The 25,170-nt window shown below is 40.3% G+C and overlaps 2 protein-coding genes and 3 long non-coding RNA genes across 17 annotated transcripts in view; 2 read left to right on the top strand and 3 right to left on the bottom strand.

Moving 5' to 3' along the window:
• Positions 1-2,938: 2,938 nt before the first annotated feature.
• LOC309335405 lies at positions 2,939-3,670 on the bottom strand. The gene is made up of 2 exons (XR_014153478.1): positions 3,174-3,670; positions 2,939-3,118 (listed from the first exon to the last, which is right to left on the bottom strand). It is a non-coding gene; the product is annotated as an uncharacterized lncRNA (long non-coding RNA).
• A 157-nt stretch (positions 3,671-3,827) lies between these two features.
• SKP1 (S-phase kinase associated protein 1) lies at positions 3,828-16,857 on the top strand. Of its 2 annotated transcripts, none has more exons than XM_081850443.1 (6): positions 3,828-3,980; positions 7,051-7,147; positions 11,070-11,143; positions 12,853-12,996; positions 15,121-15,261; positions 15,724-16,857. In XM_081850443.1, exons 2-6 carry the CDS (start codon positions 7,051-7,053, stop codon positions 15,757-15,759), a joined length of 492 nt encoding a protein of 163 aa, XP_081706569.1. In that variant the 5' UTR covers positions 3,828-3,980; the 3' UTR covers positions 15,760-16,857. The 2 variants fall into 2 exon arrangements, with proteins under 2 accessions (XP_081706569.1, XP_081706570.1); XM_081850444.1 differs by lacking the exon at positions 3,828-3,980 and adding an exon at positions 4,085-4,258.
• Positions 16,858-19,330: 2,473 nt separating this feature from the next.
• Positions 19,331-20,591, top strand: LOC309335401. The gene is made up of 2 exons (XR_014153473.1): positions 19,331-20,153; positions 20,534-20,591. It is a non-coding gene; the product is annotated as an uncharacterized lncRNA (long non-coding RNA).
• Positions 19,705-21,986, bottom strand: LOC309335398. Its single transcript, XR_014153471.1, has 2 exons — positions 21,784-21,986; positions 19,705-21,681 (listed from the first exon to the last, which is right to left on the bottom strand). It is a non-coding gene; the product is annotated as an uncharacterized lncRNA (long non-coding RNA).
• An 838-nt stretch (positions 21,987-22,824) lies between these two features.
• The window catches only part of TCF7 (transcription factor 7), a 114,627-nt gene continuing 112,281 nt past the window's right edge, over positions 22,825-25,170 (bottom strand). For 5 of the 12 annotated variants that reach the window (XM_081850378.1, XM_081850372.1, XM_081850380.1 and 2 more), the window contains one exon: positions 22,825-24,095. In XM_081850378.1, coding sequence (XP_081706504.1) covers positions 23,777-24,095 — 319 coding nt within the window. In that variant the 3' untranslated portion in view covers positions 22,825-23,776. Of the gene's footprint in view, positions 24,119-25,170 lie in introns of all 12 variants that reach the window. The other 7 variants (XM_081850382.1, XM_081850377.1, XM_081850375.1 and 4 more) reach the window with 4 other exon arrangements.

The raw sequence follows: 25,170 nt of genomic DNA, 5'->3' as shown, positions 1-25,170 counted from the left end.
AGCTGCAAAATATCAGTCCTGCAGGTTTATTATAAAAACTTTTGGCTTGGTATTTAATAGCAACATACTTGGTTTATAATGATAAAACTCAGCATACCTGGATTGCTAAAGAAGAGTACGAATTGTAGCTTCAGTACGCAAGAAAATACCTTGTATATATTAAAAGGTAACCAATTTGATGTTAATTTTGCTGTAAAGCACTGAGCTGAGTTATCCAAAAGCAGCTCTCCATTTTCTTAATTCCAAGCAGTGGGATTTCCTTGAAAAACAGCCCTTACTATTGTTAATTGCTTGCTTCAGCTAAAGCTGCTATAAGGTTTGAACACAAAGGGGACTCAACAAGTTTTCAGGTATATTTTATTACAGTCATCTTTTTGTGTGTGTACATACATACATTAGACAGGAGGACTGTGTATGGAATGTACTGCTGATCACAAAAAGTTAGAAACAAGCAAAAATGTCTATGTGATAATCAGTTATGTGTGTATAAACTCAATGAATATCCTGTATATGAACAGCAAATTCATTCTCTTGTGGATCCATATATAGACAAAATGATACCATGCAAGAGAGGCATTAGCAGCCCTGAGGGAACACCAAGGTTTCAGAAGTGCAACCCGTCCCGTCCCCCCCCAATCCTGAAACAGCACACTGAAGACCATGGAATGCTGACTGATGGTAGTGGGGAATAGAATGGAATCTCTTGGAAGAGGCCATAGCTGGCTGGCTAGAAGCCTGAACAGGACCATACCACATTGTAGTGTTTTGTTGCATTTTCCACTTTTATGCCTTGAAAATGAGACTTGGAGTAAGTTTGGGGCTTGCCAAGGTAGTAGACACGCATACTACTACGACTAGGAATAATAATTTTTTATTTATTTCCTGGCCAGTGTGCTGTAAGTAAGCATTATGGCAACTATCAAGAATTAAATCCAGACCCCAGTGGTCAGTTTGCTCCCTACTTTACTTTCATTTTGGACTAACAATTCACATAATTTTGAGAACAGCAGAGGCTTATTTTAAATGTCCATACAGGGATCTGTGTTTTTAATTCACCCTTAGCAGAGTTAAAATGTCCTTGTAGAAATCCCTATTTTAAAATACTCAGAAGACAAGCTTCAGGAGGCAATACTGCTTGTTCAGGACATAATATTAACAGATTGGAGTGGCGTGTGGAAATATTTTTTTCCAGGAAGTCCTCAAATTAATAGAGCTTGTTCTCTGTTATATGATTTTACTTTGGATTGCACAGCTGTATGTTTCCTGCCGGAAACTGGCCCTTCCCTGGCAACTACTTGCTCTATAGATGCTCTACTATATCGTAAACAGCATCCTGTCTGCACAGTGGTGGAGATACCTATAGGATGCCAGCAAACCTGAGCAAGAAAGTGCTCTCCCTTGCAGTCGTTTCCAGCAGCCGGTATTCAGAAGCATACAGGCTTTAACTGTGGAGGCAGAACACAGTCTGATTCAGAACATAATGACAAGTCATGATAGCTGTTATGAGTGCTTTTTCTTTCAAATAAAAGTGAGCAGTCAACCATACTTTTAAAATGTGTGAATACGATACGATACGATATCTTTATTGTCATTGTCCCTTGCAGAACAATGAAATTGAAGAACTACATAAAAACTACATAAAACTACCACAAACCTACATAAAAACTACATAAAACTACTACAAAACTACATAAAACATTAAAAAACTCCTAAAAACTCTAAAACCCCATTTTAAAATACGCTATACTACAGAGACCCCTTATGCTGCGTTTAGAACCAGAATTGCATTTGCGTAGAAACTGTTTCTCAGGCGGCTAGTCCTGGCCTTTATAACCCTATACCTTCTTCCAGGAGGCAGAAGCTGAAAGAGATCATTTCCGGGGTGCGTACTATCCTGTGCTATCTCTGCTGCTTTCTTATAGCACCTAGCAGCATAGATTTGATATAAGATGGGAAGAGTGCACCCAATTATTCTCTCTGCAGTCTTTACAACCCTGGATAGCATTTTTTCCCTGGCCGTGCAGCTCCCAAACCACACACACAGACCATAAGTTTGTACGCTCTTCACAGTGCAATGGTAAAATACCATCAACAGGTCCTTTGAGAGATTGTTTTTCTGGAGGATTCTCAGAAAATATATCCTCTGCTGTGCTCTCTTCACCAGGTCTTTGCTGTTCTCTCCCCAGGTTAGGTCGTCTCAACTCCATTCCCAGAAATCGAAACACCGAGACCTGTTCCACGCACTTCCCCTCAATAATAAGTGGCTGAATATTCAATTTACATTTCCTAAAGTCCACAATGATCTCTTTTGTTTTCTTTAAGTTAAGGAGTAAGTTGTTTTTCCTGCACCATTCCCCCAACTGCTCAACTTCCTTCCTATCGGCCACCTCCCCTCTCCAGCCGTAATTAAACCAACCACCGTTGTATCATCTGCGAACTTAATCTTATTACTGGGGTATTTGGGGGCAGTGTTAGTTGTATAGAGCGTATATAAAAGCAGGCTCAACACGCACCCCTGCGGCGTCCCCGTATTCATGATGAGATCCGCAGAGACGTGGGAACCCAACCTGACCCTTTGGGAACGGTTTGATAGAAAATCTAATATCCACCTGCACAAACATGGTGGAAGTCCCAGGTCTAATAATTTGGGCACCAATCTATGCAGAAGAATAGTATTAAATGCAGAATAACATTGAGCTTGGCCTCCTACTGCTGCTGTTTTGCGTTCTAAAGCTATTACATTTTGAGATCCCTGACTGATGGTAAATGCATTTTATCCCAACCAGTGGAGTTTTGTAACTTTTATTACTGTCTACGCTGTTGTAGGTTGGCCCAAAAGGAAATGGGATCACTCACGCACAAATATGCCTTTGTTGTATACCATGCAACTAAATTTAGGGCGACTTGGCTTTTAAGTAAAACACAGCGCTGCGAGTCGGACTTCTTTACTTAGAAGCCCTGTTGAGTTTATTGGGATTGCAGATTTTCAGTATAACCCTGTTTACTCAGAAGTATATCTTTTGGAGACATTGTTGCCGGGTTAAAACCCCCCATCAACCCGACCCTAACCATTGGCCATGCCGGCTGGGACTGACGAGGGTTTGAGTTTAAAAGACAGCTGGCGGGTCGCAGGTTCGACTCCTCATATTCAGCCTTACTTGCTGAACAAGCACTTTGTGTGCTCCAGGCGTTGTTACACTTCTTTCTCACGCGTCCTCTGGACAATGTACGCGAGCGTGCGGCTGCGGCATAGCGCCTGAACAAACACCCAAGGTTGGGTCGGTGAGTTTTGCTGCCGGAGCATCCAGGGCAAGACGTCCGACGGATCGGAGAACGGAATGCAGGGGAATAAGAACGATGAAGTGGAAAACGCTCGAGCAGGGGAGTTGGCGGAGCTCATTCACCTCAAAACGCACCAGCCGACGGGCAAGCGGCAAGCGCGCGGAAGACGCAGCAATGTGCGTCCGAGGCGTCCTTCCGCTCACTACGCGCGCCGCCGCCGCCGCCATTGTGAGGCGGCCGTTGCCATGAGATTGTTCCCTACGAAGGCAGCTTCAGCTTTTGCCTGAAGGACCCCCAGAGGCAGTAAACGACGTGTAGGTTAACCATCTCCTCCCCCTCTTACATAGGAGTGGTAGTTTGTGCTCTGCTCTCTCTGCCTCTCTCGCTCTCCCAGTTGGAAGAGGAGACAGGCAGACCTTGAGGGGAAAGAGCGACATAATATATATATAGAGAGAAAGAGATCTCCCTTTCTGTTTGCCGGTCTGCTTTAGTTCAGGCGCTGCAGAAGACAGCCCCGTGCTCTGCGAGGGTGGGGGGGGCGGAGGCAGCTCCGAGGGGCCCTCGCTTCGATTCGGCCCCGCCCCGCCTGATCCTTATAAGACGCGACGGCCGCGAGCCGCCTTTAGTAGTCTCGCTGGTTTCCCTCGGGTGGCGTCGCAGAGGGAGGGGCCGAGAGCCGCTGCTGTTGCTGCCTCACGGTGAGTAAGGGCTAGGCCTGGCCTGCGTCTAGGCCTCGCTCCTTAGTTTGGGGGCGCTGGGGAGCTGAGGCAGGAAGCCGCGGAAGGGAAAAAAGGGAGAGAAGTTAGCAGGCGGGATTGGAAGGCCTCAGCGGAGGGAAGGGCTGAGGGACTTTATTTGCAGGTGGTTGCTAAGGGAGCGGTCTCTTCCTCCTCCTCCTCCTCCCCCTTGCTAAGGGGTGTCTCCGCCACCTGCTCCTCCAGCAGCCGGATTGGAGAGTGCTGTGGAAGAAGAGAAGGTAACCCGTAAATTGCCTGGGGACAAGCACCCCCCCCACGTCACTTATTTATGCGTCCCACATCTCTGAAGCCAATAAAACAGGCTCTTTTTATCTCTGTTTTTCACCTCTTCTCTCTCCCCTTCCCCCATTTTAATGTTCGTGCACAATAAAGCATTAACAAAAGAAGGCGGTTTCGTGTGTTGTATTTCCGGAATAGTTCATGTTGGGGCATGAACTATTCCCCCCCCCCCCAATGTAGACTTGTATCCCCTCCGCTGTATGCGAGTACTCGAGAGAAGGGTGGAAATGGGATTTTTTAAGTGTGCCTGTTGTATATGTAGAACTCGCTCCACCGTTTTGCTTGGTTACCCTACCAACAAGAAACGGCGTTATAAACAATATTCTCTCTTACTCCTTTTTTTAAATAAAAAGCCTTGAGATTGGGAGTTTAAAAATGATCAGTAACATAAATTGTGTTTCGGTAGACTGATCCGCTAGCTAGGATTAATCACTGTTTACAACCGTTTAGGTATAAAGCCCCCCCCCCCCCCATTGAATCTTCTGTAAAATGCAGGATCAGACTGCTAGTCTGTAAAGAGAAGCTTGTAGAATTTTTGTTTGACAAAGTTATCCTGTGGAAAAGGCCAGGGGGAACACTTAGTGTGATAGTCTGAGCTCTGAGGCATTGCTCTCCACTACTTCTGACTGCATACTTTGTAGCAGACGCATACTAAAATATCAGTATAAATTAGTTGTTTTCCAACCCGTTGTACACAAAGCCACACAAATCAGTTTTTGCATGGCTTCTCTGTTGTAAGTAGAATTATAGTTAAATAGCTGAAATGGAGAACTGGGAAGAATAACAAAGTTGAGAGTTGAAAAATAATATGCAGTGTCTTGCGTTTTGGTAGAAATCAAGGAAAACAACTATTCAAAAATAGTGTAATTATATATCATGTTTTCTGGCATAAAACCAAACACTTAATGACAAAATGCTTGTTTGCCCCAACAATTCTCCGCTACTCTGTATATTTTTTTTACTGTGCAGTATACAGTACTCAGTTGCTAGTCAAGAGCCATACAGAATATTGTCATTCTTTAAAAAAATGTTTCTAATAAACTAAAGCTGCTAAAAGAGCACATTAGAAAATAGACTTGGTAGTAGTAGTCAAACCAAATTGATGATGTAACTTCCTGTAACATGATTCACTGTGTATATATGCATACATTGATCTTGAAATTAAAACTTAGCTTGGCCTAAAAAGTTTTTTGAAGGGTTATCTTTTAAATATATATTTTCTTCAGACATACGTAGTGCAAAAGTGTATACTCTTGTTTTGCTGTCATTAAATTGCCTAGTGTGTTTGTATGTGACACATTTACTTTTAAAAGAAGCACAAGACCCTAATGTTCATATTTTGGAACTCAAAATCTGATGAAGGTATCTTAATATTCTGGTAATAAACTATGGGAGATAAGCAGCTGGAAAAGATTGCGTGCCATTTAATTTCAGTTTGTGATGCACTTGGCATGTACTCAATGTTATGCAGTGGCTAAGTTGATTGCTGCCAAGATCAGCAGTACTGAGAAGGTACAGTAAACCTATAGAATGGGAGGTTAATGCTGCATGGAGCAGATTTTGGATCTGTGGACTATTAGCCTCCCTCAAGGAAAAAAACGCATTGTGCACCAACGCAATTGTATGAGATGAAGGAAAATTTGTCTGCAGTTCTTTCCCCAGAGTCCAATTCTAAAACTGGATTTGCTTGCTATATCAATATCTATGAGTCAGCTTTCTGTGAGAGATTTTACAAGAATTGGCTACTAAAGTGTGGTGAGGTTCTTTAAAAATGTGCTTACCTAGCTGGTAAATGCACAACTTGCTGTACTTTTCTGCAGTGCTTTGGTGATAGAGCTTATTTCCAGTAATTTGTCAACAAAACTCTGTTAATGATATTTCTGATGTTACATAGTAAAAATAATAGCCTGTGATTCTTGCAAATGGGTTTTTCCAGAAGTCAATTTGAAAGTCAGAAAGGTTAAAACATGGTGAATTTTTTTGAACGCGGTTACTTGGTATCATGCAACTTTGCAGTTTTCACTTCGTTACAAAAATGAAAGCTTTCTCTTTCCACTGGGTGCTAAAAGCAAAAATGCATTAAGCAGTTGTTTGAAAGTGCAGCATCATATGTTGGAAACTTGCCTAGAACATAGTCTAGAGATAACAGAAGTCAGGACACTGGCTGAGATTCAAGTTTTGGTGAGGTAGCAAGCAGTTCTCCAAATTTGTGACTGAACATGTATTTTAAAAAATAAAAGTGGTGCACAAACAGCTTAGGTTCAGTGAAAGCAATTTCATACTGCACTTTCTATCCAAATGTAACTTGAGATCCTGATTAAACGATACTTTCAATACTTGATTAAATCACCTACTTAGTATTGCATATTCTGGCAACTGAGAAGACATTTTTTAAAAACCAAATGTTGAGCTACTGCAAGGGCAAAAGGTGAGCTGCAACCAGTTCAAATTTCTTTATAGCCGTTAATGTGTGTGGTGATCTTAGCAATCCATTACTTCTGGTCAGCTCCCTTCTGCAATACAGAGACAAAATTTATTTCCCTTTCCGTGTAATCTTATTTTTCAGTAGAAGATGCACTGTATAACAAAACTGTCCTATAAACAAATTATTTTATTATTAAATTTGTATACCACTTCATTCAAAGATCTGCCCTTTGCAGCATAAAAATAATTTTGTAGCTTTTTTATTATTTAAAATGTAGCTAACATTAACTATATTTCCCCACCATAGATGCCTTCAATTAAACTGCAGAGTTCTGATGGAGAAATATTTGAGGTTGACGTTGAAATTGCAAAGCAGTCTGTAACCATCAAGACAATGTTGGAAGGTAAGGGAAGTATGAAGATATGTAACTTGGAATGAGTGGGTCTGAAGATGGTTGCTGCATAACAGGAATAGATTAATTCTTAGCTTAACATGAAGTAACTATGGGAATCATACCTGGAAATCTTGAGATAAAGGTAAATCTATTTAGGCCATACAATATTTCAGCCACTGTGCATCGTGCACATGAGTGCAACTAACACTTTTTTTCTTTTCCCACAAGTGCTACATAGAAAGTCCCTCAGGGGGGTCTCATGCTGGAGGTGGGTGTGACCAATATGAATACATACAGCACCTCCCTATGCACACAGACTTTCACTGTATATAATGCCCCCACACAGAGCACATTCACTTACCACACATGCAGGTGCACAGCTCCCTTCTCTCACACACCCTTCACTCTCACTCCTTTTGTCTTTCTGAAGACGATAGACAGTTTCCTCATTTCCTTGCTATTATACAGATGATAGGAAAGTCCCTCTCTTGATTTCCATGGTGGGTCACTGAAGAGCAAGAGTGTAATGGCTTTAAAGTCTGAGCAGTTTCTTGTATGATTTTGAAGTAAAACAGCTGTTCACAGGCACTACCACATTAGTCATGGCTACCATGACATGGCAGTCACTTACCTTCCACCTTCAGGGCACTTGAAGCAAATGTGGCCGTTTAGTTGGATTCTTCAACTTCTAATCAGAGCTTTTGAATGCAGACTTCTGTTTATGCATTGGTTCAAAAGCTGTTATGAAGATGGGTGACGTATGTTTCAGCTAAATTCTTAAAGGGATTTCCACATGCAGTAAAATATGAAATTAAACCTTACTAATCATTCAGAGGCAATCTTCTATGTCAAATTAGATTGATTGAACTAGGGAGCGGATCTTCAAAGGAATGGAAAAACAGTCATAGGAATACGAGACATTAAAACTGGATGCCACATATCTGATAGAGCTTGAGGAGGATCATGTTTTTAGCCAGGACTGGAACTGTATATGTACACAGGAGTGTATCATGGAGGTATTTCAAAGCTCAGCATGGCAGATTTTTCAACACTTAATAACAAAGCTTTTGTTTAGGACGTAGTGGATGTTCACCGTGCCTGTTCCTGTTATGGCTGAGCCTTTGTAAAGTGATAGTATATATTTGAGTGGGTAGCTGGAATTGTGAGCTGGAAGCAATTAAATTTTGCACGATGAAAGCTTAATTCTGACTGCCGGCAAATTAAAAGGGAGCCATGGAACTTAACCATATGGCCTTTATGTAAAGCGAATGTTTATAATCCTTAGAAACAAGGATCCAACAGTCTTATGGACTGTTTTCCAATATTTTCTTGTAGCTCTGTTTCTATTTCTGAGTTTTTGGTATTTTTCATATAGAATTTGTATTTTTATATTTCCCCATTGCTGCTAGGTATGTTAGTCCATACAAAGGTACATATAAGAATATGCTAGTGAGACCTTATGAGCGTCTTGCTATTTCAACATAGTTTTCAAGAGATGCATTCCACTTATCTGGTGTTTTTTTGTGACTCGTAAGGGGCAAAGAGCTGGTGTTGCCCAGATAATCTTGGTAATAGGGTAACTAAAAAACATAGGAAATGTGTTAAAAAATTTCTAAAGTATTCTTGAAAGCCCCTGAGCCCCTGAGTTGGCACTGCTGTACCAACATTAATGCCTTGTTATTTTTGCTGCTATTTTAGGGCAGTACACCGTTGCTGTAAAACAGATAAATCCATCAAGTAATGGCACAGCTTAACGTCTGTCTTTTAATAATCAGTGGTTCACATTGATCTATTACTTCTTAAGCTCTTAATCTAACCAAATGCTTATGACCTGCTATCTGAAGTTACCACAAAATTGAACATGTGGGCTCCCCCTCCCCCCAAGATCATGCTCATGTGATTATCTTCTAGATTTTAGATTGCATTAATCATGATTGGGACATTGTGTCAGCCATTGCTCCATGTGCTTAAAAATGTTTGGTTTGACTCAATAGAGCATAAAGATGCTGCATGCGTATCCATGTTGATGTGAGTTTTGAGATGTGTTTAGATAATTACAAGCATCTTGGCAAACTTTTAAAAATGATTTTATTTACTTCATAAGCAATCAGTTCTTTGTTAAGTTCTAATATGGCGGGGGGGAGGGGCCATACTCTGAATGAAGTACAGTATTGGGTTCATTGGTGTAGATAAGAGCTTTAAGAGGTACTTCTGTATTGGCTACTATGCACAAATGGAAAGAGCAACAAAAGGCTGAGGTTATTCTTTTGTGCATAGCTCATTTTATGCTATGAAAGGGGAGTGAACATTGAGGAAGGGCTTAAAGGGCTATTTGTATGTGTGCTGATTTGCCTGGGGAAAATCAATCTGTTTTTGTGGTTGGAGTGTTTAGAATCAGGGACTTAGGTTGTGAATCAGAAACTAGACCAGGGGTCGGCAACCCGCGGCTCCGGGGCCGCATGTGGCTCTTTTACACCTTTGCCGCGGCTCCGGGGCGGATACTAGCAAGGGGAGGAGGCGCATTGTGCGCCCCGACACTCCCCACTGTGGCGGGCGCTGTACTGGCTTTGACGTCGCATGGGGGCGGTGCGTGCATTAGTCACGCACTGTCCCGACGTCACCTTCCCGCCCGCCCGCTACATTGTAAGGGGCATGTACGCTGGTCACTGCATTGAAAGGGGGCATGTACGCTGGTCACTGTTTTGAAGGGGAGTGAAGAACACACACACACAAAAAGGTAACTTGTTAATTTAACGTTTATTTCTATGAGGAGGAGTAATTCTGAGGGGTCAAACAAAGAAATAATAAAAAAGTGACAAAAAAGTTATTTTTATAATGACGAGTTTTGCGGCTCCCAGTTTTTTTTCCTTCGGAAACGGGTCCAAGTGGCTCTTTTTGTCTTAAAGATTGCAGACCCCTGAACTAGACCAAATGGAATCCTTGGGGCTCCTTACAGTTTATGCAGTATGTTATCCTTGTGGCGGTAAATCTTCACACAGTACATGTGTGCTAGTAGCTGGGGAAGGAGAGGCAGATCAGGACAGAGGAACATACTTTTTTTTACAGTCTGGTGATATACATTCTTGTAAGTAAGTTCCATGGAGTCCTTCCATGTGGCTTTACTTCTGTGTGGTGGGTACAGGTTGATGCATTTATTGGTATTATACACACACATTGACTCTTTCTGCCTGGGAGTCAAAGAAGCAGAAGTTCATGTTCACCAGTTGGTCTGTTAGCGTCAACGGCTAAGGACCTTCGCAAAGACACTGTTACTTGCTAAGGTAGCAATGTCTGTCAAAATGGCTGCTGCAGCAGCAATAGACAAAATGGCTTATTGGCTGAGGACTGTGTGAATTCCATGAGTGAGGAAGTAAAGTAGAAGACAAGGTTCTTCCTTTCCCTACCAGACAAAACACAAGATATTGGCAAAGGCAAACAACTTAAGACTGCAGTTTTGTGCACATTGAACTAGACTGGTTGCTTCATATATACATATGATCAGACTATGGGGAATTTACCAGCCAAAATATCAGCTGCAGGCCTCTCAAATTACTAGTCAAGTAAATCAGCACTTCATCAGTTGCCTAGAGAGTGTGTGAATATTAATTTCTTGGAAATCTTCAAGAAAAGATTAGATGGCCTGACCATCTGTTTTAATACTTCAGCTAGGAATATGTCCTCCCTTGAGCAGGAGTTAGGCAATATGGCTAGCATTACTTCTAACAAAATCAGTCTTGAATACAAATAGAATCAATTTATTAATAATTTGCACTGTGTAGCCCGTGCATTTTGCATAAGCTACATGTTGGAAAAGAGTATATTTTAGTAAAGAACAGGATCTGAATGTACCTATATTGCAGTAGAAGGTGCCTTTTAAGAAATGTAGGGGTTCTGGCTATGTAAATTACTTGTCTTTTTTTTCTATTCTCAGATTTGGGAATGGATGATGAAGGGGATGATGATCCTGTCCCTCTTCCAAACGTTAATGCAGCTATATTAAAAAAGGTAATGTTGAACATGATTTTTGTTTGGGTAATATGAGCTTTCAGACTCAGCCTTGTTGTATGCAGTATAGCCATCTTTTCTGAAAATGGTTCTTCTGTTGTGAGAAGTATAGCCAGTGCTGGGAAAATTAAGTTATATTTTTATTTGGGATAATATAATACTACATTCAGGTAGCGCATCCATTTGTATTGCAGTAGCTTTATGGAGCATACACACAACCTTTTAGTTGCTATATGTGGCTTAACTGTTCATCTTACATTTCTGTGTCATTCTAAGCAGCCTTACTTGTTGCCATCTTCCCTATACATGATAGAGTCTATATTTGCATTATTTATAAGTTCTGTGTAAGCAACCTCATATAATTCCAGTTGCATGGAGGGAGGAAGAAGGGCCATTCTTGCTGATCCCACCCCCTCTGTTACTTGTCTTTTACTCAGTTCTACCACATACCACATTTTGGAGGGCAAAGCCTGAAGCAGGAAGCCTCTGCTTCTTCTGGGTAGAGTTTCCTGTGCAGTTTTGAATATTAGAGCTCTGCTGGATCAGGCCAGTGGCCTGCATAGTTCAACATCTGGTTCTCAACAGTAGCCAGCCAGAGGCATACTATCTCTGACAGTGGAGGTAGAAAATAGCCATTGTGGCTTTATCATACGTTTAATTTGTCAAATCCTGTTTTAAAAGCCTTTCAATTGCTAGCTATCACTTCATCTTGTGAAGGTGAATTGTGTAGCTTAACTGTGTGCTGTGTAAAGAAATATAGTGGTACCTTGGTTTACGAACTTAATCCGTTCCGGACATGCGTTCTTAAACCAAGGCGTGCTTTCCCATAGCAGTGGGGGGACTCAATTTACAAATGGAACACACTCAACAGAAAGTGAAACATGTTCTGCTTCCAAGGCAAAGTTCACAAACCAAAACGTCTACTTTTGGATTTGCAGCATTCTTAATCCAAGTTGTTCATAAACTAAGCTGTTCTTAAACCAAGGTACCACTGTACTTTATTTTGTCTGGTCCGGATCTTCAAGCATACAGCTTCACTGAATCACCCCTATTACTAGTAATATGAGAGAGAAAAACTTCTCCCTGCCCACTTTCTCCATACCATGTCTGTACACAATGTTCCAAATGAGGTTGCATCATAGATTTGTATAACAGCATTATGATATTGACTGTTTAACCATGTATAAATGTTTTAGGATTTAACTGGTTTCAGGAATTTAGGATTTTAACTGGCAGCATTTGTGAGCCAGTCTTCTCAAATTTTCATTCTGTTTGACTTATTTGTTGCCTCTTCCCACTTAATCTTTACAGTAGTTCTGTCAGTTTGAAAGTACTTAATTGGCATCACAAGATTGAAATGTGAGAAAGCAGTTCAGTATTAAGTGTGTGAAATCTTGTTTACAGCATTTGCAGACTGTGTTTTGAGATTATGCTACTGTCAGTTCTTCCCCTGAAAGGTTTGTATTGAGATAATTATGAGCAGCTGGTGGTATGCTTAAAAATGGCAGGATGTTTAGTTTAAATTAGTAAAACTTCCAGAAAAGATGAATGTTTTAACAGTTCTGTGTTATTGTATTAAGTAGTGGCTGTGCAAAAAGATCTCTGAACACTGATAAAAGTAATTTGCTTGAAGTTTTGAGAGCAAATGTTTATTTTAGACTAAATAAACAAATATGAAGATATTTCATAAGCTACTTTAATTCCTTAAGGTAATCCAGTGGTGCACCCACCATAAAGATGATCCACCTCCCCCTGAGGATGATGAAAACAAAGAGAAACGAACAGATGACATCCCTGTGTGGGACCAAGAATTTCTTAAAGTAGACCAAGGAACTCTCTTTGAACTTATCCTGGTAGGTTGGTTTTGTATATTCAGGTGGTGCCAGGTGTTGTTGTAATGAACTTTGTAGATCAATGGAATATCACAAGGTATTATAGAAATTTCTAGTACATTTTGTTTTGGAGAAGTGAGAGCCACCATGTGTTTGCTGGGTCCTTGTCCTTCCTGGCTTAGCCAGGTGGGAGGAATTGCTGAGTGGGTAAGAGAAAGGTGAACAACTCTTCAGCAAGATGAGGTTTCAACCTGCCTAAGTGGTAAGACCTTTGCTGCAAAAGGCCTCCCGGACTCCCACTATTATGGATAATTATTAGCCAGTCTCCAATATTCCATTCCTGGACAAGGTTCTGAAGCATCTGGTGGCTTCTCAGCCTCACAAGTTCTTGGATGAGATGGATTGTCTAGATCCATTTCAGTCTGGATTCAGGCCTGGTTATGGGAAAGAAATGGCTTTGGGTCCCTTGGTGGATGACCTATGCTGGAAGCTGGATAGGGAGAGTGTGCTGGACCTCTCAGTGGATTTTGATACCATTGACCATGGTATCCTACTATTATGAGACTTGGAGGAACTGTTTTAGGGTGGGTGTGGTCTATCTTGGAGGCCAAGCCCAGATGGTGGTGCTGGGTAACTCCTGTCCAATATTTTGATTGATGGCTTGTTGCTTCCATTCTGGAAATGTCTGATCTGGCCACTGTGATCCATAGCTTAGTTACATCCCATTTATATCAAGCTTTCTGTGGGTGTGCCGTTGCATAGTTTTTGGAAACTTCTGCAGTTCAGAATGCTGACCAGAGCTGGTTACAGGAAGAACAGAAATTCCTTATGTCAACAGCTCCACTGACTACTGGTTTGTTTCTGGGTACATCTCAAAGTGCTCATTATGACCTATAAAGCCCAATAAAGCTTGTGTCCAGGCTATCTGAAGGACCGTATCTCCTTCTATGAGCCTGCCTGGGTTTGATCTTCAGGGGAAACCTTTATTTTGGTCCTGCATGCGTAATAAAGTCGCACTTCAGCAAGTGAACATTACTTCAAGCATACATGTAAACTAGAAGCCTGCAACTAAAGGACACCTCTAAATTTTTGCTGCTGAATCCATAAATGAAATAAAGTGGCATCTTATGACAATACTTGTATAAGTAGGACTCTTTGTTTTCTTGCTCCTAGGGCCTTTCAAAGCAAAACTAGCTGACTGCTATGGCATAAATGTTTAGATTTGGTGTATTATAGATGCATGCTCCATAACTGAATGACCATGTGTTCTGAAAATGCTTAATTCAGAGGCGGGGAACTTGAGACCCTTCAGATGTTGTTGGACTATGCCTCCCACATTTCCAGGCCAATGTGGTCAGTAGTCTAGAGTGATTGAAGTTATGAATGGGACATCCTGATGGGATGGTGTGTCTCTGGTCTAGAAAATGCTGCACTGACTGCCAGTGAGCTACCAAGCCCAATTCAAGGTGACAGGCTGGTTTAGAAGGCCCTAATATGATTGGGACTCAAGTAGCTAAAAATGCATCTCCCGAGTATCAACCATCTTGAACCTTATGATTGACATGTTGATGCTGCTAGATGAGCACTGACCTGTGGCGGCCTTCTTGGTAACTGTTCTCCAATGCCCTCCTTGGTGAATTGTTTCTTCCTCATTATTAATATCCAAGAGGAATTTAAAAACATTTATGTTCACCTGGGCATTTGACAGCTGAAAGACAATTTGCGGCAACCTTGAAATTAATAGCTATGATACGTGACTGTTCTTAAGATGTTTGATATACTTTTAATTTCTTAAAATCGTATCATTTTGCTGTTTTATTATTTGCCACCCTAGGCTCCTTGAGTGGAAGGGCAAGATAGAGATTTAATTGATAACAGTTCAGCGCCTGGGGTCCCCCGCCTGGCTTAATTGATGGTCCTTGTAAATGCTAAACAAAAAAGTATCAATAAAGTTATCTCGAGTAAACAAAAAACAAAAAATCAGACATCTTACTATAATATCATGCAAACAAGTAAATTACAATGAAATAGAAAATGTTTTTGTTATTGGCTGTTACTTTATAAAAATAAAAACCTGACGGTATAGTATATTTTGGTGGTATTGCATTGAGCACAAGACATTAAATTGGTCTTTTCCCCCTAAAGGCTGCAAACTACTTAGACATCAAAGGCTTACTTGATGTGACGTGCAAGACAGTTGCAAATATGATTAAGGGAAAAACACCAGAAGAAATCCGCAAGACCTTCAATATCAAGAATGACTTCACTGAAGAAGAAGAAGCCCAGGTATGCCATAGTTTCTACCTTGGATTTAGTTGCTCTGCATAAAACAGGATCTGTACTACTCATTTTTTCTTAGTCCGTTGAAGATACATGATCTCATTGGTTGAGCAACAAATCACTGGTGCTGGTCTCTGTGTGACATTCTATCCCAATTATTGTAGTCTCACTTAGGATTCTGGGTCTTTGTCATAATGATCCTCACAAAGATAAAGTACTTGCTCAAAGCTTGTTATGTGAAGCTAAGATGTGCCATATGAGAGGACATGCCATGCATGTAAGTTTTCCTTCACACTTTTGTATGGTGCTCCTCCTGCCCACATGCCTGATAAGCCTGTATGGAAATAGCCTCAATAGAAAATAAATACCATTCCCTTGGTTTCAGGCATGAGTACCATTTCCTTTGCTTTGCACACTTTCAGAAACCTTAAGTACTATGAATGTAATAAAGGCTGTCTTGATTTTTAGGTACGCAAAGAAAATCAGTGGTGTGAAGAAAAGTGAAGTCTTGTGCCTGACAACTGACACTGTAAGGATCGTTCCAAATACCAGTTGCACTGCTCTGTTTATAACTGTTAATATTAGACAAATGCAGCAGCAAATGAAGTTGTTCTTGTAGGGTGGTGTTCTCTTTGCATGTGTAATATTTGAATATAGATTTAAATCCTTTTGGCTGAGTTTCTACCAGTGTAATCCAATGTCCCCATACTTTTCCTCTGATACCAATAAAACTAAACTAAGTGTGGACTCCGTATGGCAATTCACACTGCAAGCTAGCCTTTCCATGCTTTTAAATGTGTCACTGTATCCTTTAAAATATATAGGATGTCAGAAATTCAGCAACCTCTGGCATTGTAAATAAAATCAATTGCTAAAGTTTTCTGAAACAGAATTAATGAAGCCTGTTTTCATTCACATCCTAATGGCTTCTTAGAACAATGGGAAGTCTTGAAAAACCAGTTGCAGTAATTGTTTCTTCAATTCTACACCTTTATTTGTTGGGGACAAGTGACAACTGCCACAAACCATGTTGGTTTTGTTAGCTAAGGGTCAGTGCTAGAGGCGTGATGTAGAATTGATTCAGGCAGTTAGAGGTAGACAGTTAAACCCATTTTTGGCCAGATAACAAAGATCATGCTTCTTTCTGGAAATCACAGTTTAGTTGCCTAGTCCCTCGAACCAGCAGATTAAATCCCACTGTGTGATCAAAAGAGATTACCAAAGCTAAAATTCCATGGATAGTACATGTTGGGGCTTGCTATGTTAGGCAAGCTGCAGTATTTTCCTGTAGTTTTAAAAAAAATCTTATTGTTCTGTGAAAGTCTTAGTCTGCAGTGTTGTACATGAAGTCAGATTGCAGTGACTTTTCACTGTGCATACGCAGTATGATACTGATGTTGTGCCATTTGATGGTTGTTTAGGAAAAAACCACTTGCAAGTAAGACTGTTTCTTTTTTTTTTTAGTTTCTACAGTTCCCCTGTAGGAATTAGGATGTTCATATGTACTAAGCATTGAGGCATCCCCTTGGCTTGTATTGCATTCCATTTTCTGTATACACACTAGAATAGAACAAAACCCTAATAAATATACTTCACTTCAAAGATCAGTGGTGACCTTTGAATGTTCTATACAGAATAAGATACCTGGAGTTAAATGAGGCAGTTAAAATTGAAACATGCATAGCAACCAATGTGCATATTGCTCCACAACTTCACAAGCTGTTAACATGAAAGGATTGTATACTTGATAGTGCCAGCTGCCATCTTCAGAAGAAACAGTCGGGGGGGGATGGGCGGAAGGGAAGGGGGCTGCAAAAGATGGGCTTCAGTTACCAGTACATGAGTGCTGAAATATTCTTCAAGTAGTCGTCTTCTTAAACCCAACCCCAGTGGTTTATCAAAACATCTCCATTTCTAGTCTTCTATGCCTATAACCCTGTGTCTTTTAAAGTAATCAAACTGCATATGCTTACTTTTCATTTTCCAGGATCAAGTCTCCAATTCCACTTGCTCAACCAATGAGTCCAGCACTGGATTGCATGCAAAAGTCCAATATTCTAACAGTTCTAATTACTGGGATCTACCTCAGGGTGGGGATGGTTGTCTTTTGTGGAAGTCTATGGGAAGGAAGGAACTCAAATGTTCCCATGACTCATGATGATGTTGCTCAACATGCATGGGTTTTGGAAAGAACCAGCAGTTCCAGGTTAACATTAACCCTGGGTCTTGTGAGCATGGCAAGGGGAAAACATTGTCAGACAGGGACTGGTGAAAGGGAAATACTTGACACTTCTCATTCGCCTAGACTTTCTGGCAAGGTCACTGCTCTTGTCGTCCAGATAGTTTTGGTGGAAGGGAGATCTTGAACCCAGAAGCGCAGGAATTGGGCAGTTATCATCAGAATTCCCAGTGAGGGTTTCAAACACACTTGTTGTCTTCTAGCAGGGGATATTGTCGAAAGCTCCAGCGCTTATACTCTACCTTCAGAATTTGAGAGCAGAGGCCACAACTAATCCCCTATCCAGGTTGTGTCTCTTTGAAATTATCCTATAATACGCAATGCACTGAGTACCTTCTATCCCTTCCCTGTTGTCTCATTAAAGAAGTGAGCCACTTCTCTGCATTGTTATCAGTAAACATTGGCGGGGAGTGGTAAAGAATTGACTAACCAGAGAGTCAAGAAGGTAAGATGATAGAAAACCTGCCTTTGACATGTTGGCAGCATCTCCCTTTAACCTCTAAAGGACTCTGTTGTGCAGAGAGTGGGATTAAGCCAGACATTTTCAGTGTTTCTAGTTCCTGTTAGTGTTGCAGCCTTCTCTTTGGTTGTGAAGAAATTTGATGCCAGTGTGGGTTAGAGAGCATCTAAAAGCCTGGCCATGTGAAGTACTTTCGGATGGTTATGGAGCAAACAATAAATTTGCTCCAGCAGGCTAAAGAATACCCTTTGTACTCTTGTGATATTTCAAGTAGAAAAATGTCTACTTGCTGTTGACTGAAGATGATCTATTTGGTATACTGCCTGCTGAAAACATTCTGCAAGGCTAGAAGGGCACAGTTCTGAATATGCTGGGTAAGCCTGCACTTTGAGAAAGAGAAGTGTGAGGTGTTTATTTTCTAGCCTAACCTGAGAAGGTGAGTACTGTGAAATAGTCACATTAAAATAGTTGCAACTTTGGTCATAAGAGGTGTGCTTAACATTATTATTTTGTGGACTTTGGATTGTGGCTGTTAACACATATTGCTCTTAAAGATCATGCCTTAGCATGTTGTTGTTGTTGTTTAGTCGTGTCCGACTCTTCGTGACCCCATGGACCAGAGCACGCCAGGCACTCCTGTCTTCCACTGCCTCCCGCAGTTTGGTTAGACTCATGCTGGTAGCTTCGAGAACACTGTCCAACCATCTCGTCTTAGCATACTGTGTTTTAAATTAAGTTCCAGGAGTTTAATTCAGCTAACTCATTGCATGGGTAGAACAATTTCCACTTGTGCAAAAGAACATCTCTGTGCTCCCCCAGAGACAGTTTGAAGGGCATGTGTGGCGGCAGGGAGGAGAGGTTCCACTCATGCAATGACTTAGTTGGATGCAATTCTTAATTACTATTGCTGAAAAAGGTCAACATCACCATTGCTAAGCAATTGTGTGTTTGCCCCCTTAAAGAGACCCTGCATCGTTGTAGTCTAACTTTCTTTACTCAGTCTGCATCCCATATTTAGAGAGCAGTGATACATCTGGGCAAGATAGAGAAGGTATACCAGGCAAGGAAGCACATAACAGTCCATTTTGTAGAATTATAGTCTCCAGTTGCCTGTTTTTGAATGGGCAATCTGGTAGATTACTTTATTTATAAAGCCATAAACAAATCTTGAACATAAGCCAAAAAATACAAGCTCAAAGTAAAAAAAAAAAATTACAACAGATGATAGCTGAGAGAGCTGCTGCAGAATTTTTTTCCTGCTACATACATACAGTGGTTTTAAATGATTTGTTGAAGTGGTCTTTCCATGACTTGTACATTCAAACAGGCTTCAGGAAATCAAATATGCGATTAAAGAACTGAAATTGTCATAAAGCTTTCATTAAAAAAACATATAAATTGTATTGACACACAAGACTTCATATAGCATTTCTAAAGATCTACTTTTTGGCATTTAAGTGACTTTTTTGGGAATCTGTTACTTGCTGTATGGGATATGGATAGTTTGTGCCTTTTGGTAATCCATCATTGTAAACTGTTGCTAAAAACAATGCAGTTGTTCCTAGTTTCATAAATGTTAATCTGCATGCTTATCAACACATTCAGCTCCTTTTTTATTTAAGTAGCTATGTACACCTAATGGCCCTGAATCTGTACATATACTGAGATGCAAATCTGCTTGGGCTGTTGTTGCATAGGCAAGGGGACTACACAGAATTTCAGAGTAGATGGGACAGATTTTTTTCTGGAAGGAGAGAGAAATGGGGCACTAGTTCTTTTGCACAGTCCTTAAATTGACTTGTGAGATAGTCCTATCTTCCCTACTGCTATCTTTCATTCAGTTCTCAGGTTGCATGAATGAAAGCAATGCAAGAAATATGAAATCCAATCTACCCTTCCTCCTTCTGATATATTTCTTTATAGACCTTTTCCCAACAGGGCTCAAGGCAGCTTACATATAAAAATGAGAACCGTTAAAAACATAGAAAATGCCATTGTTGAACCACTCCCCAAACTGGGACACAATAACTTATATTAAATGTATTTATTTGTATTTGTTTTATGAAAAAAAAAGGACTAGCATATGATGAAGGCTTGAAATATGTATGCTGTTTGCAGCTGAATGAAAAATGGAATTGTCAATGTGTTTCAGCAGTGGTGCACTCCTCAATCCACACCAAATTTAAGTCTAAATCTGAGGTATGTATTGTTGAATATATTTCTAATATCAAATTGCTAGCTGGCCTTTCACATATATCTTCTCTACCACTTCCCTGCCATGTTGTGGGGAAAATTCAGGACAAGTGTAGAGTATTTATTACGTGTACAAAAGAAAGTTTCTTACAAGAAAATTGCACTGACTGCAGTTGCAAACTGGTAAATCCTTTTTGCATTGGTAGAATATCGCCGATCTTAAATTTGTTTCCAAAGCAAAATTTTGGATATATTTCTCCCAAAGTTGGAGAAGCAAACACTGCTTTGAATTGGAGGGACCATTGAAAATAATCCCAATGTGGTCATCTGCTGCAGCCACTGTCTTAATAAAATATATTTAAATTTTCTGATACGTTCTCTTAGAGATATTGGAGGAAAAGCCTGTCCAGCTCTTTCGCTGATTAAAAAGCTCACGATAACAGATGCCTCATGAGGTTCACAGATCTTTTTACTAGATAAGGATGACACACTTTTTTCAGGGATAAGAGGACTCCCCCAAATATGACTCCCCCATATTGCAAACCATTTGAGATTTTGTGCCTTTGCTGCAAAATCATATTTTCAAGTAACTTTTTTTCTTCAAGTAATACAACTGAGTGTAATGCAGCTGCTACCTAGATTTGGGCCTTAGATTTCACAGTTTCTCCTTTAGTAGTTGGGTAGGAACATACCAGCTTTTAACTAACGATGATTTTAGCCTATGTTGTGTGTGTATTTGCATGCATGTATGTACAAGAGGAAAGGCTTTGCCAGTACAGTAAGGGCAGTGGTGTGCGCATATTTTGTATATTAAAAAATAACAGGAAAAACTTTACATTTTTAAAAAATAAGAAATCATGATTGTATGTGGTATATAAATATTTAACCAGAAAATATACTCTCATATACATACTATATTGATCTCAGAAAAATTGAGAGTGAAATTAATTCAGGGTGCAGTGATGGGAAGAAATCAAGAATATTTTAGTGATATAAATGGAACATGTCCAGATTACCACATAACACACAAGGGCTTTTTAGATGTGTGCCTCTTTGTGCCAGTGTACTTGTGCTTGCAAAGTTCCACTACAATTAAGCAAAATTTTTAAAGATTGTCTAGGAATAGGTTTTGGAATACTGCAAAAAAATACTGTTAAAAAGGGAGGGGGGATACTAGTGCAAACAAGCTTTATATACTGTAGAGCTTATTCCAATATGTAGAAAAATAGTTTAGGCCTTTACGTATTTGCTTTAAATACAAAAATAGATTGGATATTAAAACGCTGCATTCTGATTATACCGCTGCAATAATTGCAATACTGTGCTTTGTGTTCAAAATGATGCAGGTGACTTCCTGGTTGTGTTAGTGCGTACTTTTTTCAAACAGGAAAGACAGGCTTGCTAAAAAAAAAAATGGAACAACAGTATTTTAGTGAGGTTAATGTGAATGACTCATTGACCTAGGTTTTTAAGGCTGTAATCCTAGCACTACTCCCATATGTCACCATTACGCTAGTTGAATTCTCAGTGTAGACTTCCGCTAGTGGGACTAGTTAGTTGAATCTGGCCCATATGTTCAGTATCTGGAAGTCGTTTATTTTGGCAAGAAATCTTTTATGTTTGGATTCAGTTTTACCAAATGGTTAAATTGTTTTGGCAACTTTCTGCCCATGATTTCAGTAATTGTGCCAGTTTGGTCAGGCTAGAGAAGTGGTGTTACAGGAGGAAAAGTGAACATGAGTTTAAGGTTTGCTTGCATTATATTTGTCACTCCTGCCTGAGGCTACATACCTTTTCAGCTTCATTTGATGCTTTTGAGTTGAATGGAGCATCTCTTGTGTGCTTATGCCCCTTGTATACAAGTGGGTTTCTATTAAAACTTGCTGAAGTATAACTGTGAAGGACATAGGACTCATTGCACAGTGAGAGAATAACACCACCTGCAAATTTTAGCTATTCCATAATATGCATTTTCCTATCCTTTCTCCAAGAGGCCACTGTTCCTTTCTGCATTATTTTAATATACATGGCATTCTGTGTGTGTTTGGGTCCTCCAAGAAAAATAACACACAGGTTGTTGCTTGACTTTAGGGCTAATGAGCAGCCATCTTTGCCTTAGCACTGGGAATGCAATGTGGGCAGGGAGCACATAGCCCCCAAATATCATTTTTAAAAATAAAGATTGCACAATAGGCTGAGGTGTTTGAGCAACTAGTGGAACGGGACTAGGCTTAGGTTTTACGGCTCTCTGACAGAAATTGTATCACATACTATTTCTAACAAGCAGGGCTTACATTGCTAAATTTGTAATATATTCCATGATCTGTGTAACAGTGTTTAGTACAGAGTGAGAAAATTCAGCAACATCAGGAACCCTGCATACTTTTCTAGTCCTTAATGGCTGTCAGCAAAAGCTTAACAATGTGTGGTGGCTTAGTCTGGGTAAGCTTTTGGAAAATCAAAAATGTGCTTAGTAAAATTTATAGTGATGCTGTATGTGACTAGCTTTTCAGTACCTTTTATCACTCCTTGGCCTGTCCCAATGACTAGCAGATACAGAATAAATCATGCAAAATAAGCATTTATGAATTTTACGTAACTAATGCACATTGCAGAGCTCAGTGTCATAGCAGAAAATATTTTAGTTTTTTGTTAGAAAAAAAGGCATTCTACTGCATTTCATTTTTGCAGCTGCAATCCATTGCTGTAATTTACAGAAGCTACAATATGCCATTAGGGAGATATTCAAAAGTACAACATTATTGTTTAGAAAGTGAAAGATGCCTGTGATAAAAGCAAAGCATGGCCATAATAAATGCACACTAAGTTTGTACAGAAACAAAACTAAAAACCCTGCAGAAAGATCCCTGTTTTCCAGAGTGTGTGTATATAGTGAATGGAAATGGGGTAATAAAAGAATTGTAACTTATTGTTTAAAGGTAGTGGCAAGAAAATAATACTTGACAGTTAAAGGAAGCATGCACTGGCTCCTTTAAAGTTTTATCATTTGATATATTCATTTTCAAGCAGTAGGTATCTCCTCCAAAATGTATTCAGAATACTTTCACCTGGAATCAACATTTCCCCTCACAAGATGAGGCATCATAATTTATTCCATATATTCTCATGCCAGACAGGTCAGCTACTTTACATTGCCCCTATCAAGCAACTAGGCTTGTGTAAAACAAAACCACACTGTTCTTTCAGCTGCTTTGGCATACCTGTGTCATATCTACAAGAGGACTATGATTGAAATGCAAATCTTTGAACGGTAAGAAAGAAAAGAATGCCTAACATTTAGCACCTCTTAGCTACTTTTAAAAATCTGGGTGTCCTATTTCAGTTTTAGCTGGTTTGGTAGACAAAGAAATTCTCAAGTTACTGACCAGAACGGAGTTTTATGTCCTTGTTCCTACTTCTGAAGAGAGACACCGTGTGTCCTTACTTACGTTATAAAAAGCACTTTCAGTGCTCCAATGTTTTCCAATTATTGACAGCTTTCTCCTGACTTTGAGACTGCCATTTGATGGCATGGTAGGCTTGTCTCTGGTAGCTTCCACAGGTAGTGAAACCACTCATCAAAGTGCCTGATGAATTTGCCGGCCTTGCTGGTCACTGCTGCATGAGTACTACGTTCCTATTGATAGGACACTGTACCCTGAGGATTCGCTGGGTGCTACAGATGTTTGAGACACTGCTGAGCATTTAGAAGTGAGTCCTGATGTGCTTGTAGCAGTTTTGATACACGTAGATGCAGGGAAAGGACTGGCTTGGTTTTGGTGTGTGAAATCAGCAGGGGCAGCAAGCTTGTCTGAAGTAAAAGCAGTGGATATGCACTGCAGCACATCCAAGGGGGAGGGAGGGGAATCTATAGCACTTCCATCGGAAGAAACTGGGCTGGCACAGCGTCCTTCTCCTTGTAGGTACCGAATGCACTTCTTTTTCCTCCTAAGAACAGTGAAGAGAGTTATCTGTAAATAAAGGGTGAATTTACAGGGTCATATTCTTAAAATGATAGAGTGACAGCAGTCATTACAGTCATTTCTCTGCAGCACACAGCAAAGGCTGGATGAGTGGCGGGAAATACATGTTTATTCTTGTCAGCTCTCTGCTGCACACTCTTGCATCAGAAGCATTTTTCTAAAATACACCGACAATTTGCAGTGTTTTACCACTGGGTGGCAGTGTAACTATGGTGCTGCAGCCTGTTTCAGAGTGGACAAAAGTGGAAGCAGATTAGTCTTCTGTGGCATCAGCATACTTGTAAAGGGAGATCAGCAGGTTCTAAGCGTTCTGCTTACGAGTAGCAGCAAAGAAATGGAAAAATTGCAGATGTGAAAAGTTTGGTGTGATCAATTGTATTTGCCATCACTTGCAAAATGCCATGTGAATGCAGCGTGAGGATTTTCCATGACTGAAGAAGTTGGAAAGCTACTGCGCACATCAGCTTCTTAGCTTGCTTGCATGAAATCGTGTGCTGCTTTGTTAGAAAGATGGGTCAAATGGTCATTCCAGAATGACCTTCCCAAAGGGATGTGGCCCTCAAAGACAATGACAGAACTGGGGAGAGGGGAGATTAAGTAAAATGTATGGGGGTCAAGGAATATGAATGGGAAGGAATAAATGCTATTGATTATTTTTGTCTATTTACCCCACTCCATCTCTTGACAGAATATTTGCATGTAAACATGCCCCACTTGAATTGCATAGATGATGAAGTCACAAATCACTCTTACCAATTGTTGCAGTTCTACATATCTCTAGGGTGGAGCACCAGCGTGATAATGTGAAAAAAGTCTCTCTGTGCGTGCATGTGTATGTACACACCACAGATCAGTTAGCCTAGGTACTAAAACCAGCAACCAAATATTATGAGACCAGCCAACAGCAGGTGTCATATGTGTGCAGAGAGCCCTGCTTTCTGTTCCCTGTTGCATAGAAGCCCTCAAACTAGGCCCATTGGTGCAGGTATATCCCATACTCCAAACCTGTCTTCCCTATCACCAGCTACCCTGTGGTCTGC

Source organism: Podarcis erhardii (assembly GCF_964252035.2).
Source record: "Podarcis erhardii genome assembly, chromosome: 2".
Lineage (NCBI taxonomy): Eukaryota > Metazoa > Chordata > Lepidosauria > Squamata > Lacertidae > Podarcis > Podarcis erhardii.
Note: the sequence above shows the minus strand (reverse complement) of the source record. Positions and strands in the feature narration are given on the sequence as shown.

What these genes read in the sequence shown, in the direction of transcription:
- SKP1 (XM_081850443.1), top strand. Translation starts at nt 7,051, where the DNA reads ATGCCTTCAATTAAACTGCAGAGTTCTGATGGAGAAATATTTGAGGTT. An exon ending in CATCAAGACAATGTTGGAAG is followed by an intron (nt 7,148 to 11,069) that starts GTAAGGGAAGTA and finishes TTCTATTCTCAG; the next exon opens with ATTTGGGAATGGATGATGAA. An exon ending in ATGCAGCTATATTAAAAAAG is followed by an intron (nt 11,144 to 12,852) that starts GTAATGTTGAAC and finishes TAATTCCTTAAG; the next exon opens with GTAATCCAGTGGTGCACCCA.